Raw genomic sequence first — 17,809 nt, 5'->3', positions numbered from 1 at the left:
CGTATCCTAATTGATGTTAGCAATTATCAAAGTAGCAGAGTACAGTGTATTCACATTTGAATAATATTTTGAAGTGAAAAGTATGAACCGTTTGAAAAGTTTGTAAAGAACTTTAACATTTTGTTGGTAACAAAGGCCAGGCAAGTTTTTCCTTCTCGCTCCAGAACCCGCAGACCTATTTCGAAGGAGCGCGCTGTATAGTTAGCCATCTGCATTTTAATTTCTCACAAAAGGAGTCTTTCCGACCACTTCCATTTCCTTCCCGCTAGTCTTAATGGCGTAACGCGCGTTTGTGCCGAACATCCCGCAGCGGGCTGGGATGAAGCTCGCCTCGCATTAGCATTCCGCGGCAGCGCGTCCCCACGCACAGCGGGCTCCCTCCCCGACACCTTTAATTAGCGCCGTGGCGTGGCGCGGCGGCAGCCGGGGGAACGGGACGACCGGCGGCGTCTTTGAACGCCGCGCGCGGGGCGCAGCCAGGCAACTCTCAGGGCGCTCCGCGACGCCGCGTCGCTGCGGGCAAGGAAATCTTCCCGGGGACTTTGTTATTTCACCCCTTTATCATTTTTAGCCTTCATCAGCGTATCCGTGCTTTTTCCGGAAGCGCGCGAAGTCGGCCGCTCCACCCCCACCTTCCCCCCACTCCCCCCCGGACCCCGGTCTCCAGGGAGCGCATTAGCCGGGGCGCTAATGCTGGCTCAGACGTTCGGGACCGTCCTTGCCTCTCGATGGTCGTGGCGCTTTCCTCCGTCCCCCAGCAGGGGGAGCGCGTCCGCTGCCACGTGTGCCACCACGTGCCCAGTGTGCCATTGCACAGAGCCGTCCCTAGACTTTAGGGGGCCCAAGGCAAGAAAAATTATTTGGGGGTCCCACCAAAACATTGGCATCATCTGATCCTTCTACTTGGAAACCGATGTCAAAGGACAATGTCATCCACTCTCAAAGGGTGAGAAAGTGGGGCCCTAGGTGCATTGCCTGATTGGCCTAGTGGGAGGGGTGGCTCTGCTGATGCCAGTAGACATCTCTGCAGTAGACGAGGACATCCTGAGTGCAGACACACTGTAAACTTGTGTGTGTGTGTGTGTGTGTGTGTATGTGTGTACAGCTGATTGAGTGTACACTGTATACTGTAAATCAGGAAGCATATTTGATTGCAGCCCTATTTTGCTTTTCCCTCCATGACTGTGAATTTCTGTCACTCATCCTCACCCAGCAGAGATCATGTTAGCTTTTTTGTAAGGGGAACCAGAAGGAACTCTTACAAGATAAAGACTGTTTAGAACTTTAAAAATAGTGCTGTTCATTGTTCAAAAATCCTTACTTTGTTTGGTAATGGGAAAAGTATCCGTTCAGCCAGTAATGGCTTCTCGTTTTGTTTTTGTGGTGAACGAAGGAAACTGGCGAAGAAGCGCAAGGAGACCCTGAGCAGCACTCGGCAGGAGATGACGGTGATGGTGAACTCCATGGACAAGAGTTACACCGAGCAGGGGACCAACTGTGACGAGGCCATCTCATTCATGGACACGCACAACCTCAACGGCAGAAGTAAGTGTCTGAGGGGAGGCGGGAGCACACAGCCGCGCGGCGGAACAGCGGAGTCCGCGGAACCAGGAGCGCTTATTTTCTCCAGTCTGGGTTCCCTTGCAAACTGCGTAATGCGTGTCTGAGTGATTGCTACCCAGTAAAACATCTGTCTTTGTTAGCGCCGTATGTCAGTTCTTTACAAAGGAGCGCACCGTTATGGGAAATTTAAGGAGATACACATTTCATTTACGGAGACTGCGACACGTTGATGTTTTGACTTCCTGCTCATTTAAGTGCGCACTTTTCTTTCCGATTGTGAGGAATTAGTCATTGGGTTTGCGTTAACATAAAATCATTTTTATCTCCCCGTTCTTCGCGCTTCGCGCTTACGGCAGTCGTGTCAGTCGAATGCTTTTCGGCTTGACTGATCGGGGCTTAGCGCGCCCTCATCATCCAAACGGCCTCAAGCCTGCAGGTTGGCGTCCGTCTAATGCGGTCACTGTTTTCTGGGCTCTGTTTCTCCTTTCCCGTTGGTCAGCCTTCCAGCTAGTCTTTCTTTTTTTTATTGTTTTGGTGGGTTGAGATTACCCCCCCCCCCCCCTTTGCTCTCGGGACAGCCGAACAGGTCTGGGACAGGCCCATTAATCCGCCTGGAGAAGTGATTACCGCTACGTCTCGGTCAGCGTGCTCGGTCAGCACGGCCTGAGCGGCTCCGCCATCTGCCTCCCTCAGCTTCAATCGAGAGGCCCCGCGGACTTACGACTCAGCAAAAAAAAAAAAAAAGGCCGCACTGAGAACATTAGCACATCATGAGCGAACGCAGCCGTATTGAATATTTATCTTCATTCCCGTCCCATTTAACAGGGCTGGAGCTAAAACTTTCGCGGGAGGAGACGCACACGTTCGGTTAAAAGCAAAAGTTGAAATGCTCGGTTTTTCTTCCTCGCAACGGTACGTTTGTCGAAGAACGAGAATTGGTGTGGAAAGGCCCGATTTTCCTTGATAATCCTCCCGTTTTTAATATTGCAGGAGATGTGCTGTTTATGGCTGAAAGAGTTGATATGAGCGAAAGTGGCTTGGAACAGAATAAATAAGTAAACATGCTCTTCGGTGAACAGGAGAACGGCTGTTTATGACAGACCGTTTCACGTGTGACCTTGTGCTGCTGCCTGTCAGACAGATTTTTGAACCAACAGCCAGACATCCTGGCTTCTAACAGACAGGCCCTGAAAACAACACAGGCCTTACCGTATGAATTCAAGAGACAGTCTGTGAGTCGCCTTTTGTTTCCTTGATTGATGGTGTGCTGTTATGCAGTATAATCATTGCAGTATGTACAAACTGCATGCTATTTCAAATCATTTTTATACATGGTTGATGCCAAGACTTGAATCCAAACTCTATTAAAAAACGGTCTGTTTTGATTTTTATGTGCCATCCCAACTTACTAACAAAATACTGAAGTGCATATTAGGATTGATTAAAGTATTCCTATTGGCATCTGATAATGCTGTTATTCCAGTATGTTGCTGGCAGGTTAAAAATTTTATTAAAAGTTAGGTGTAATGAAATAGTCGGTCTGGTCTCGTAGTTTAGTGTGATTTATATTTTCGATATTTTCAGCATGTGGTTATCATACGTACGTTTTGATGACTTTTGAGGTCAGAGCTGTCATAGTTTGAGGCACAAAACAGTCCCCCACCAAAACAGGTCCAAACAGGACCGCAGATCAACAGGGTCAATACCCGAAGCAATATGTTTAGTGTTGAGTGCCATGGGCACCGATTTTAAATTTGCGTGCTGCATAAACACAGGAACTTTTAACCTCCAGAACTGTTACACATCATGCTTTTGTACTAACCCACAACAAAATTTCGAGTACATAATTTAATCAGAATCATGAAGTGTTTCATTTGAGACGTATTCAGGCAGAGGGACGGATATTCGCATTATCTTTTCCGTTGCCATGGAAACATTTGAATGAAATACACGGAAACATGTATTTCATTCTACTTTTTCTTTTGTCTTACGTATTCCATTGGACTTATTTTAGGATGATAAGGGCTTTACCAAAGAGTCTCCTGTTCCAGAGTTCAGCGTGTGCGGGATACAGAGCGAGTCTGTGCGCCTGTCATTATGTCGGACTTGAAAAGAAACGCAAAATCCTCTTGTGAAACAAAGGTCACTCTGCAGCCGATGGAGGAAAAAAATCTCCCTCTCCCCCACTTGCATCTGTACTGATCAGTGCTTTCTTTGTTTCCACTGAAAGCTGTGTCCTCGCCGTCGTCTTTCACCATGAAGACTAACACGCTCAGCACATCCGTCCCCAACTCCTACTACCCAGGTAATGACCTCAGCTCTTACCGTCCTATTTCTCTGGGCAATTAGGAGGTACTTTCTACTTGCTTGTTTCCTGGGATTGAAGAGATCAAAACTTTGACCTGCTCTGTTTGCCAGCGCACTACTGGCATCTTTGTTGTTGAGTTCAAACTAAACACTGTCTGCCTGGTCAAGGCACTCCACTCACTGTCGTCGTTATTGAAGTTTTTGATGTTTTATGAGCCAGCTGGTCCAAATTTTGAGTTAATCCCAGGCTTGGTGCATGACGGTATGTGGGAATATGTGAGCGTCGCAAACTGTACGTTACACAATGAGAATGTGATGTTGTTTACGGAATCTGCAGCTGTGTGTTATAGCTTTGTCTTGGGCTTAATTAATCTGCCTATATGGGGAGAACCCTGCCGTATATTGTGATCACTAATCATACTGCATGAGCTACACAACACAGCAGCCTGGATTCAATCTACATTCATTTTCAACTTCGACTCATATTTAAAAACAAGATTCAGTTTTCTTTGCAATACGCATTTTGAATCGTTCAGCAAATTATCAAAATCAGTGGGAAAAATGCATTTGTGTTGGGGGGGGGGCAGAGTAACACTCAAATTTCTGTCAATTAATGTTGGAAAGATGCTCACTAAATGTAAGCTAATGTCTATTAGAATTTTTGAATACAAGTGCCAGTGTATTTCACACATGCAATGTGGTCCAAACGTGTTCTGTCTAATTGATAGAAACGCGTTGAGTGTGGGATTCCTCCAGGCTGGCCTTCATGTTTCCTGTGTGGCTGATAACGGGACTTAGCCCTAATAACTAACTGTAACCGCTGCTTTGCTATGATCCTTTCTTACTACCATGTTCTTTTTCTTTGAAAACTTCCAACCCTGCACTGGTTTTGGGGTGTGTGCAGATCCATTTGTGCCAACTGCTATCTTAGGTGAGAAATCATTCTTCTTTTCACTTCTGCTAAATGAAATGTGAGATAGATACTGGGTATCCGTAGTAAAAAATGTGTTTACACTCAGTGTTTATTAGTCAGAATAACGAGATGGGGGAGCAGGATGGGTGGGTAGTTCCTGGGTTTTTTTTTTGTTTTGTTTTTTTGGTTTATTGTTCCTTTTTGTTGATTCTGTTACTGAGGATGGCTTCTTCACTTCCATACCTGCCTGCTTTAGTTCTCTGTGAGACCAGGGCCTTATTTAACTGAGCTGAGGCTGGCTTCACTCCATCCCATCCACATTCCGTGTCGTGCGTGTGATGTCACGTATGTCTATGACCTCTCATATGCATGGACAGACGACGTGGACTGGATGAGGGGGAGTGACAGAGTGGTGCAGCAGCTTGCCCATCGCCATCGCTTACGACCCGCTAACGTCCGTGTGGACCATTTACCCCCCCCCCCCCCCCCCCCCCCCGCCCCACCCCCCCCCCCCCAAAAAAAAATTACAAAAACAAAAAAGGCGAATCTAAACGACGGAGGAAGACCACACCTTCACACTCGGGCACACCCCCTGTGAAAGAGAGGGATTTGTGTTAGGGTCAAACATTCGGTTTGGCCGAATTCGTCTCATTCTTCAATCCTTTTTATTATTCTTCATGACACTGCATTTTGCCTTTGGCTGACTACTAGTAGCATTTTGTTTTTGTTCTTTGGAGTATTTTTTTATAGGGAAATTATTTTTTACCAGTCTATTTTTTTCATATATTCATCACTTCCTTTTTTTATGACAACACAATGCGGTAGGTAGTGTTTTACCACAAAAATAGAACCTTGATTACGAGAATACATTGATAAACTAATGGTAAATGTAAGGCTATTTTCATTCAATTACGTATGGCTACCATCCCGTAACGTACACATTACTGCAGTAGGGTGGGCAGTGTGCTATGCTATTGAAGCAGTTATGCTAAGTGTGTGAAGTTCGCAGTGCTGAGTCTAGACAAAGCCTCCAAGGCCACTGAAGATAGGTACCCAACCCTTTTAAACGCTATGGATAAAGTTCTTTGCAGTATTAAGTTTTTAAGTTAGTTTTACATCAGCAGCAGTTAGATTTTGTTGTGAATCAGCATTCATTTGTCTCTTACCTCTTAAGATTTGTAAATGTCAGACATTGCGAATGACAAACTTTGGAAAAGTATGGTAATGGCAATATTTTTTTTTGACCTGGAAATTGTACTTTAAAAAATTGTCAGTAATGCAGTGCTAATAGCCGAGCCGAAGGTTATTTCAGCAACTAAAAATACCCCAAGTGAATCCTCCCAGAACAGGCAGTCTGCTCGACATGCTTTGACTGACTAGATTGTAAATACGTGCCCAGAAGGCAGGAGATCTTGCCTAGAATAATTCATATAGAAAACTGTACAGGTGCTCATGCTATATTGTTGCTTATACCCTGTTTCCTTTCTCTCCTCCTTTTTCTTCATATTAACCTGTTATGTATCTTCTTAAAAAGTGCCCATTAATGGTAAGTTCCCAATGTGCCCTGTTGGGGGAGGAGATTGTGTGCTTCGTGCAGAAGGTTGCCATTTGGGCTGCTTCTGATGTGTCTTGACTTGCATGGCAGTTGACATATAGCATTCCACGCCCCCCCCCTGTGTCCACCGTGAAGCCATTAGCTAGCATGGCAAGTCGAGTGACCCATCGGAGCATTACCTCATGCGTGTTCGTAACCTTGTTCGCATCTTCCCCAATTTTGTTTTTGTTTTTTTTGGTTGTTTTTAGCCTTCGCTACGTTCCGAGGTTGTCTCCTCAGACATTGCCATTGTAGCTAACCCCAGTCCACCCGCCATTCACTGTGCGCCGTTTTGTCATCTGTGGCCTTTACAGCATTTGTGCAACCTCCATTTTGCCATTGTCATGAAAGATGGTTTTCACTCAGAACTCAGTCATGAGAATTAATTCAGTTCAGAAAGAATTCATCTAGTTATTGTGTAAGTAACCTCTGGGTAGCATATCAAAAAGAAAACTTTTTTTAAAGGCTATGAGTGTAACTTGAATTCCCCCTCCATCAGTCTCACAGTGTACATGTTTTTTTCCTGCATAATGTCACCGTTATTCTGTTTTGATCGCTTTTGCCATTGAACTGTATCTGTTTGTCTACCTTTTTCCATCTGTGTGTAAAAACACCTATGTGCGTACTCGTACATAGTGCTTGTTCAGTCTGATTAAGTTAAGTGACATGTAGTAATGAGGGTACTTATTACTACAGTATTAAATGTCCTTTCACTTTGTTTTACCGTCTGGTGGATCGATTGTGTTGTGCCGTGCCCATCCATTAATTAAAAGCCATTGTCCGTTACCGTTGGCTCTGCACTAACCTTTACAGGACCGCGCTTCGGGAGCTGGTTGGGCCTTGACCGCCGTGTGCCCTGCTCTTTCTGTTATCGCAGACGAGAACCACACCATGACCAGCGACACCAGCAGCCTGGTGCAGTCGCACACCCACTCCTACAAGAAGAGGGAGGCGGTGGACGTGCCGTACCAGACGGGGCAGCTGCACCCCGCCATCCGCGTGGCCGACCTGCTCCAGCACATCACCCAGATGAAGTGCGCCGAGGGATACGGCTTCAAGGAGGAGTACGAGGTGAGGAGCGGCCGCCCCTGCAGCCCTCACCTCCTCTTCTTTAACCACTCTTGGGCACGGAGCAAAAAAAAAAAATATATATATATATATATATATATATATATATTAATAAACGGTTAGGTCACTTTTTCCAAGCCCCGTCCCCCCCGAAGCACTTGAAATTTTTTTCCCCTCTTCGTTTTTTTTCTTTCGCTCATTTATTTTGTTTCACACATTCCGTTCATTTATTTGTTTCTTCTTCTATGGTATTTGACCGTCGCTGAGTTGTCAGTGGTTCTCTATGACATGCAGTTCTACCGCACAGTTGCACCCTGCCGTGTGTTCTCATATGTACTGTACTGTGTGTCGTGCCTGGGTTCCGCGTTCTTCGTGTTCGTGCTCCCGTGGTTTTAAGTGTGCGTCACGCCACGCCACAGCGCTCAGTTTAATGACCCTTAGCATGGTTACCATGTGTTTATGTTAGCCACTTAACAATCATGAACTGGCCTGGTGTGAAAATTAGCTCTCAGGCTGAAAATCCCTTGACACACATTGAGGAATGCTGTGACAGTACACTGTGGCAGTATTCTGTGGTAATTCATACATATCTTTTACTCTGCGTCCAAATCAGCTTGGCGCAAACTAGATTAATCTGACGCCCTGTTCGGCCGCCTAGGGTGAAACAATGCGGGGTTTCACCACGTCCCGCGTGAATGGATATGAACAGAGGTTCCTTCTCAATAAGCAAATGACTCTCCGGTCCATATCCTACCAGCCTTGTTGGCAGTCGGTTCCAGACCGCTGTCTTCACTTATCTTGTGAACTCAGTGCCTGGAAAAGAACTTCCCTTTTGAAAGTGTCTGTATAGGAGACATTCACCTGTGATAAAGCTCACCCGCCCTACCACTTCCCACTCCCCCTCACCCCCCACCCCACAAACCCCCCCACCCAGCCCCAGCCCCAGCCCAGCCCAGCCCAGCCCAGCAATTTTATACTCCATTGAAAGATGGAGAAATTAAATAAATAATGTAGCTTCCCAGAATTCCCCATTCAGACAGGCCTGGGCCTGCGGTTTAGGGCTGCCCTGAGGGCGTAATTCATTATGGATAAAGATTTTTAGGGCTCGCGCAGCTGCATTGCAATAATATCGGCAGTTAAAAATACAGCGCGCAGAATAATTGATGCACCCTTTCAAAGTGCTTCTCTTACTCTCTTCCCTCTGTTTATAAAACCTGTAAAGTAGAATGTAAATGGAATGCTTATACGAAGTCAGCTGCGCGTCCGCGTGTGCACATTTGTGTGCGTGCGTGCGTGCACGAGTGGTGGTCTGTCTGTCTGTCTGTCTGCGTGTTTGTGTGTGCGTGCGCGCGCATGTATGTGTGTATGTCTGCCTGCGTGTATTTATTTGTGTGTCCCATTGCTGTCTTGCTACCCTGTCTCAGGTCAATGACCTTTAAACCTGACAAAAGCAGATGTCAGGCGCCCTACTAAACTATGCACTTATCTCTCTCCGATCCATGCTTCTTCTATTTCTGTACATTAACTATGGAAAAGATAAACGAGGTAAGCAGACACCTTTGGTTTAACTGTACAATGTTAGAAATGCAGTCATAAAATAGGAACTACTGACACAACATAGTCCTTTGTTTGTCTTTCTGTAGAAGTGATGCTTCCAGGTTGAAGTGAAGCATTATGAGCACAACTGATAGTTGTACATTTGCTCTATCCTCACAACCTGTGAACATGGAATTTGTGTTTGATTTGCTGCTGCTTTTTGCAACTCGAACCCGGAAGAGAAATCAGGTCACATGACCCAAAGCATGGTGGCCCCTTTTACCCGGGGAGTCCAGTCCTGTCGCTGGCAGCAGGCTGATTGGCCATTGGTCCAACTGTCACTCAGCAACTTCTATAAACTATTGTCCTGACTAAGATGATTGAGCAGTGCTTGTCGTGAAAGCTTTATTATAAAATATATGTGCCATATTTCTGGTCATCTTTCAAGGGCTGTAAAACAAATGACAGCTGTGAAGCAAATGTAACCGATTTCAGTGTCATTTTCCTGAATTTGTTGTTTGTATTGATGATATAAGATTAGATACTTTGACAAAAGAAAAACCATTCAAGTTATTTGAGGTGAAGCACACAATAGGATTACCATTAAATAGAGGTGGAGAACTGCTAGACTGAGCACCCAGAACCATGTATGGGCTCCCTGCTGTTTCCCTGGGGAAGGATGAAGATGACGTTCACTCCAACAAGAAAAAGCTCATCGCCTAAACGCTTATTAAGCATAAGGTGACATGAGTTCATGTTAATGAACTAGACCATGATACCTTGGGCAGTCGACTTCTTTTTAAACGAGGTAAACTTGGCTCAGGGAAACTTATTTGATGGTATTTTTTTTACAGCTGCTACTAGATAGAAATTTAAAGCGAAGGGTGGGAAAGAAGGGTTGTTGCTCTTTCTGTATTTTAAGCCCGTTCTGACACTTTCTGCTCTTAATTATTTAATTATTTACATGAGCTGACATCAGAATCATCAGTGTTTCCAGCGTCTTACTTCTGTGTTTTGGTCTGGAAAGCACTGCTCATGAATGACAGCTGAAGACCGTTCTTGTGTCCCTACATGAACTGTTTACTGCGACCTAATCCACAAGTGAACCACCATTGGCGCATGCAGGTAATTAGCTAATTGAGCCAAATTAATTTGTGGAAACGAAACCCGCACACTCACCAGCCCACTAGGAACAGAATTACCCGATTCATTTAAGCCTACTCTGTTTTTAAGATTGATTTCTGCTTACCATATTTTAAAGATTCTCTTGTAAAACAGGCTTTAAAAAAAAACAAAATAATTTGATCTTGTACCCTATAGGTTGCACATTTGTATGTGTTTGGCCTGTACAATGGGGGTTTGAGAAGCAGAATTGACATTTCCAGATTGAGGGGCTGGGGGAAGGAGGAATATATTTTCCTGGTTATTTTGTGTTGTCTAATTCTGCTGGGTAATAGTGGTAGCTCTGACCTGATCTGAGTCAGATCACCATTGCACCGACAAAGGTGGGAGGTGCAGGGTGTTTCAGTGCTCCATATTTCAGTCGATTTTCTCTTTGATTTTCTGTTTGTTTTATTTTATTTTTTTACAGGCAGTTGAGTGCTAGATGGTGGCTCTTGTTTATTTTGTGTTGTTAGTTCATTCCTTTTCCTATTATGATTTAGAGATCTGATAAAGAAGCATTCACATTAATTGATCTGCTTTTGAAAGCCCATAATTAAGTTATGGAAGAGTCGCTCTGAGTATCAGCAGATCATTATTTCAGTAAAGGGATTAGACTAGATCTTTTTTCCTTGTGCATTTAAGCTTCTGCATATTGATGTCAACTTGTGAAAAATAATGGCTAAAACCTTTAGGCCCAAGAGTGTTGCTGCACCGTTTGCAACATATGTGTTTAGATACCGAGTAATGAATTTCTGCTGCTTTCAAAGTCTTGTAGTTATCATACATCCTTTGTAGTGTTGTGTTTTCTTACAAATGTACTACAAAAAAGAGTGCAAAAAGAGCATTAAAATGTGTAATTCAGTGTAATTCTCAAGAATTTCTCCCGAGTTGCTAAGAAAGCGATTAATATTTTCATGCAGAATGTATTGCTAATATTGTTTAGATATTGATTATTTTTCATTTAGTGTATTTATTCCAGGAATTTCAACTGAATGTTACTTTGTAGGCCTATATGAATGCATGTGTTAAATGAATGAACAGAAATCAGTTCAGCGTTTCTCATGTACTTGTACAACGTGAGCCTATCAGAGGTGTAGTGTACCCAGAACTTTTTGATTGGACCGCAACAGTGGAGCCAGCCCTACAAACGCGAATGTCTGTGACTAAGTGACTGAGTGATGAAGTTACACCATTGGTCGGCCGAGTTATGAAGTTACACCATTGGTCGGCCGGATGAAGTGTGTTAGGTCCAGCCATATACTAGGTTTTGACCTGGTCTTGTTTAGCAAGCACTCAACTCAGACAAACCAAATGTGGATGGTTTGTGTCCTCAATACAAATAAGTTTTTCTTCAGTCATGTTTTTTGTCCATATTTTATTGCAAAAAGTGACAGTACTACACTTCCAGCAGTAATAACACACAGACTAAAGCACTGAATGTCTCAACAACATATTATGCTAAATGGTGGTGATGTAACTCTGTCATGACAACAGTGGAAACATTTAGTTCACATTAATTAGCGAAGACATTAGAAGAGTATGTGCATTTGTACTGTATTCTGCAACTCAATTCCATATATGTTCTCGGCCATATTCAGACATACTTTTGCCTTGTATAATCAAAAATTATATACGAATAAATATTACAAATTAATTTTTAATGCTAATTTATATCTGAGAGAGGCCAGAAATCTGAGGGGGCACGTGCTTGCTCAGATCGAATGGGAACGAAACCGTTGATGCCTACAGTATTTGCAGTCCTTCTCACCACACCTGGTACTGCTAATGTAGGGATGTCTAATGTTGATGTCTAATGTATAAAAAACAATGTTTGAGAACTCCAGACTAGGTCAATCTGAACATAAGCAGCTAATGAAATTTTAAATCTTGTGAAAGTCAGTCAATACATTGATGCATAAAGATTTGAGTTGTGAGTGCTGGAATGACCCTTATTTTGCTTACTCCAGGCTCTCGAATGTATTGAATCACTTTGAATGTGCTGTTGAGATATAGCAGTACAACTTGCATGCAGTAAGCCAATAAATTTGTATGTGGGAGAGACATTTTTTTTAAAAAGTGATGAAACTTTGTGTGTGCATTGACAACTTTGTCCTGAGACCAACTCTTAAGAATTGGCCTGATTAAACCACACATTGGCGCTATGGAGCTCAACACATTTCTAAAAAGGGAATTCGCTAAAATTAGTTTTTTTATAGACATTTTCATATTTGCTAGGCTGACTAAGCACCTCATTAGGAATATGCATATGTATGTTTTTTCATTTGCATATGTATTTTTGACTGAGTGCTTGGTCCCCTAAATTGCTGCTTGCAGCTATATGTATGAAGTGTTTTCCACACTGAGCAGTGGGAGCAGTTGTGTGCTGTATTTTCAAAGGCTGATTTGTTGTGATTGACAGCACTGAGAATAAATCGCAAGGGTGTGTAATCAAAGGGGTTTGCCTCGCACCTGAGCAAACGCAGAATGTTATACCCTCATCAGGAGCTGCTTAGAGTTTTTTTTCGATCTTTGGAGTCCACAACGTTCCGATTTGTTTTGCATTGGAGACCTCTTTTGTTTATTGCGGCAGACGAGAGGGAAAAAGATATTTTATAAAATGAAACGTGAGAATGTTGCCTTGGAGAAGCCACGGACCTGAGGAGCCACAGCTGATTGTTCAATGTCTGTCAGTCAGGCCTGGTTGCATCATTTGTGTTGCTGGCTGAGGGTTATAATTCCTGCCCATTAGAATCCTGTGTGGCATCAGCTCAGTAATCACGGTTCCACAGCAGCTGTGCATCATGGGTATTCTGGCCATGACTTGTAGGATTACATCTAACAACAAGGTGTCAACTAGTACCAGTATTTGGCTATATTAATCAAAAAGCAGTAACACTGAATGGTTTTATTAGAAAAAGCCACAGAGCACGCAAATCATGTGACAGATGTATAGCATAATTTTAGCTGTATTCCTCTATATCCTCTAATGTTACCATTAGTTTCTTTTTGCTCAAAATAGTTCAAATGCTGTAATATTTTACAGCCTATCAGTTGAAATTGTTTGAATATGCTGTTGTTATAAAAAGGTATTCCCTATATAACAATTGAACTCATGGTCCACACAACTGTTCAGGATTTATATAAGGTCATACTATTGTATCAGTCTTAAATTATACACTGTAGTTACTGAAACATGTTCAAGTTTCTAAAGACACCAGAAACACCAGATTGCTTGGCATCTGCAGAGATTACACTTTTCCTTCCGTCCAAGATCTGACAACTGTAGCCCCAATATGCATTCTTGAGTTTTTTTATCTTGTAAGTTTTAATGTGTCTGGCTCTTCAGAAGTTTGACAGAATGCTTATTTCTGTGGTGCAACTTCACTAAGATCAGTTACAAATTAGAGTGCTGTGTTTGCTGTGGTATTACCCCTCCCTCCACCCTTGTTCTTTGCATACTGATGTCACTTTTGCAGCATTATATTTATTCTATGTAGGGCATGTTTAATGCCCTTTTCAATGAACTATGAATTTGATTATCCAGCATTTTTTACCCTTTTGCCTGACGTTAATATGGAACATTGAGGCTCAGCCATATAAATATATTTAACTCCATACAAATAATAGGAAAAATCTTTTCATGGAATATCTGAGCTTTCCAAACAAAATTTGTACATTTATTTATTTCTTTTTCTTTTAGCTGAAAATGTGCACAGTATAAAACATTGCTTGAATCTGAAATTCTCTTGCATAACACACCCAGCTAGCCAGCTATAAAGCTTTCCTAAGACCTTTTGAATATTGCCTCATTATTCTAACCCCTGGTGGCTGTTTATTGGTCTGTGCATCTCATTAGCTTACATAAAAGTTTCAAGCATATGAAAGGCTCTCTATGGAATTTACTCTTTCCTGAGTTTGTCAGCTCAGTGTCACTTGGAATACATGAAGGGAGCAGCGCCTTGAAAGACATTAGTCAGTGATGAATAGCAAACCAAGTCTGCTTTGAAACTCAAAACCGTGTATAAAAAAAAAAAAGATGAATCCGACATCGCCAATAATTATTAAATGGTGTTGAACGCCTCTCACAGACAGTTCTGACATGTTCGAAGGAAAAGCAATCTACATTAAAATGTGTCTGCCCTTCAAAGCGTCCCTTGTAGTGACGGTTTACAAGGCCCCAGCCACCACGTGTTCACGAGCACCAGCACCGACGGTTAAAAGGTCATGTGATAAGGTGCATCTTTTTAATCCTGCTGCGATGTGCGTTTATATCATTGCTCGGTAGCTCAAAGGGTGTTCAGTTTGCATATTAAAGCCACCTGCCTCCCTCACCCCCGAGCCTCACATGTCTCCCGGAAAAGGTTTCCCAATTCCTCATTAAGTTAAATGCCCCCGCGCGCACTCCCAAAGGCCTTCGTTCCAGTCACCGTCCCTGGAGACGGCACGTCTCTGTAAAGCCTCAGTTGTCTTTTATCCAGAATTTGAGAAAAGTTGGCTTTCCTTGTTCAAATGAATGTCAGGACTGTTTATCCGAGCGGCTGGCCCCACTGTCTCCAGGGACTCGCCATTGTCGGTGTTTGAGATGCGCCAGTGTGAAGCCAAAACGGGACGGCATTAGCTGCGTGGAGATTAATCAAGGCTGTTTTGTGCTCCAGATTAATTCCACGTCGCAGTGTTTCATTCAGCGAAAGGGGAAGAATGGCTTCCCGGACTGAAGAGAGACGGTAGCATGCAATCATGGCTAATCATATCAATTTTCGTAGCGGTTCTTGAACTCTTGCGCGGTAGCGGCAGAACGTGGCCTGCTCCGGATAATAATTAATCAGTACCGTCTATTTATACTTTTAGCGCCTCTTTTAAAAGGAGGAACTTGGCAGCCGGCATGGAGCGCTAGCCCTGCGCGTACACACCAGCCTGCTAGCGAACCGCCGCCCCCGCGAACGGCAGCGGCGCGCCAGTTGAGGTTTATTTTCATAATTAGTCCTAATTGTGCTCCGCGCGAGATCAGGACGGTGAACTCGAGCGCACGCGATTAATATTTCATGAGCGTAAGCAGGAGCGGCGTGGGTTTGATCTGCCACTGGCTTGATTTTATTTTCCTTCAAACGAAGCAGGCAGCGCACTTTGTGCCGCTGCGGCGCTCGGGGGGGGGCGTTCGACCGAGCCGTCGCCGTCCTAATGGGCTCCCTGTTTGACATCGCTCCGAGGGATCGGCTCCCACGCCGTTTGATGTCCAGTAATGATGTGGATATATTGTTTTATTATGTCTCCCTTTTTTGAGTGAACCGAAAAGGGGGATTCTGTTCCTCGACTCGGTTTTTATTTGCGGAGCTGACATTGCGACACCCTGCTTCATTGCGTCTCTCTCTCTGTCTCTCTTTCTCTCTCCCCCATTTCAGAGTTTTTTCGAAGGACAGTCTGCGCCTTGGGACTCCGCCAAGAAGGACGAAAACAGAATGAAGAACCGATACGGGAATATCATTGCATGTACGTATGAGTTTAATCTCTTGTAAAAATGAGCCCTGTCCTCTGCGGTGAACTTTTTTGACTGTCGCTGCATTCTGTAACTTTTGTAACTCTTGTGTTACCTAATCTAAGTTGCAGAGACAGTGCGGCCCTGTGTGCAGTGCCATTGTATAACCCCGCTCAGAGCTCAAACACAGCTGTAAGCGCTGTAATTCACAATTCAGTATTTGTGTTTGAACCTTGCTCTGGATGTCTATTCTGAACTACTTTATATAAGTTTCCCCATGGGTGTGTGTCACGAACATTGCTTTTACAATTGCAAAATGTGTAATTAGTTGATATTTGTAAAATTAGGCCTATGGCTGTGATCTGTACTCAAAATGGCATAGATGTGTGCATGTTGATATACACTGCATGGTGTTATTGTGATTTCCTTGGTGATGATGAAAATGTTCTCTATGACATGAGATGAGGCCCTGGGGTTCATAAGCACCAATTTGCACTTCTCCATCTCTCTCTCTGACAGACACACACACACAGACACACACACAGACACACACACACACATACACACACAAACACACACACAGACACAGTTGCAGAGGCACACGTCCCAGGAAGGTCATAACATAGCCCTGATATTTGCACCGTGTGGCTTAAAACACACAGCAATAAACTAGGCCAATCACAGGCCAGCATCCAATGTGCTGGCTAAGGAGCTGCTAAGGACCAGGCATGAGAGTGTTTATTGCCATAGGGGCTGAACTGAGACCTCGCCATAATAATTACGTTATATAAATCATTCACGCTGAGTCATAGGAAAGAAGTAGTAAACCGGAAATAGGGGCTTCAGTTTCTGCCAAACCAGGTCTCCTGTTGCTTCTTTTACAAGGGAACCTGGGTGTTCAATACTTACATGCTGTGTTACATAATGGTTCATGGGTTGACTTGACATTGTGACATTATCTTCACTGTCATTACCTTTTCTCTAATGCATGCCACCTTGAGTGCAATAGTTTTATTAATTAAATAGCAAGCTTTATCACTTAGAAATAGGGTTTGCAACCACCAGAGGACCATTGTAACAAAAACAATAGTGACACTGTTATGCAATTTGAGATGTATTGTAGCATAAGATTTTAGTATGCTCTGCAGTTTAAAACTGCTTCCCAGTGCTTTTGTCGATTTCAGCCTGGAATGTTCTGGAAGTGGAGTTATTTGAAGTCCTGAATCCCGAAACCATGCACCCTGACCCTCAAACCCAACTGCAGTGTAGATCCGAACATATTGGTGGAATACCCCATCATTAGTGTTAATTTACAATGCCTTTCATCAGTTCAAAGGCTGGTTTGTTGTATCTGAAGGATAACTGGTCTTCCCTGGCACTCCCCAGTCCGGAAGTTGGCAGTCTAGACTACAGGAGTAGTCTGTAGCCGGTAGGTGTGCTGTGACACCAGGCTACCTGTGGCTTCCCCTCATTAATATTATTAATTCTGCACTTGTTTTTTTTATCCCTCGTTTTTCCAGACGATCATTCCCGTGTCAGGCTCCAGGCCCTGGAGGGGGAACAGAGCTCGGATTACATTAATGCAAATTACGTTGATGTAAGTACAAACACCAGCCAGAACCGAGACATAAAGGTCACCGCTAGCACGCGAGCGCTCGAGCTAGCCGAAGGAACCCGCGACAGGGGCTCGGGCGCACGCGGCCTCCCTCTCTCTCTCTCTCTCTCTCTCTCTCTCTCTCTGTCTCCTCTTCCTCCCGCTCAAAAAGAAAAAAAAAGAAAAAACGCCATCGATCCAGACAGCGTGTCAGCAGATCCGACTTTGATTCTCCCGCCCAGACGTAAACAGACCCGCTCGGTCTTGGGCACGGACTCGTAAACGAAAGCAAACAGCCTCTCGGTAAACAGAGCGCCGTCTGCATGCCGCTCGGAGCTGCCCGCAGAGTTCATCAGTCACGTCCTTTTACCGTCGCACTCGTGCTACGATGTGAAAGGGCGATGTGTTTGCCGTCCGCCGGTTGCAGCTGGCAGACAGTCCTCCTTATCGCCAGGCGTAGTTAGCGGTCCTCAGTTTGCTCGGGGCGTTTCTGTTGGGTGAGAACTTTCGGGTTTTGAGAGGTCATGACTGTATAGCCAGTTTTCTTTTTTTCCTTGTTCCACAGCAGCATTGTAAGATGAAAGAGGTGGACGATCA

At 44.0% G+C, this 17,809-nt stretch overlaps 1 protein-coding gene across 16 annotated transcripts in view; it reads left to right on the top strand.

Annotated features, from left to right (window-relative positions):
• Positions 1–17,809, top strand: part of ptprma (protein tyrosine phosphatase receptor type Ma) — a 206,478-nt gene that overhangs the window by 162,502 nt on the left and 26,167 nt on the right. For 7 of the 16 annotated variants that reach the window (XM_035415353.1, XM_035415351.1, XM_035415348.1 and 4 more), the window contains 7 exons: positions 1,394–1,545; positions 3,794–3,868; positions 4,775–4,801; positions 6,318–6,329; positions 7,255–7,448; positions 15,545–15,632; positions 17,139–17,215. In XM_035415353.1, the coding sequence (XP_035271244.1) occupies positions 1,394–1,545; positions 3,794–3,868; positions 4,775–4,801; positions 6,318–6,329; positions 7,255–7,448; positions 15,545–15,632; positions 17,139–17,215 (625 nt within the window). The remainder of the gene's footprint in view (positions 1–1,393; positions 1,546–3,793; positions 3,869–4,774; positions 4,802–6,317; positions 6,330–7,254; positions 7,449–15,544; positions 15,633–17,138; positions 17,216–17,809) is intronic. The other 9 variants (XM_035415359.1, XM_035415358.1, XM_035415355.1 and 6 more) reach the window with 3 other exon arrangements.

The sequence above is a fragment of the Anguilla anguilla genome, chromosome 4 (genome assembly GCF_013347855.1).
Source record: "Anguilla anguilla isolate fAngAng1 chromosome 4, fAngAng1.pri, whole genome shotgun sequence".
NCBI lineage: Eukaryota > Metazoa > Chordata > Actinopteri > Anguilliformes > Anguillidae > Anguilla > Anguilla anguilla.
The sequence above is the reverse complement of the archived record's forward strand: the minus strand, read 5'-3'. Positions and strand labels throughout refer to the sequence as shown.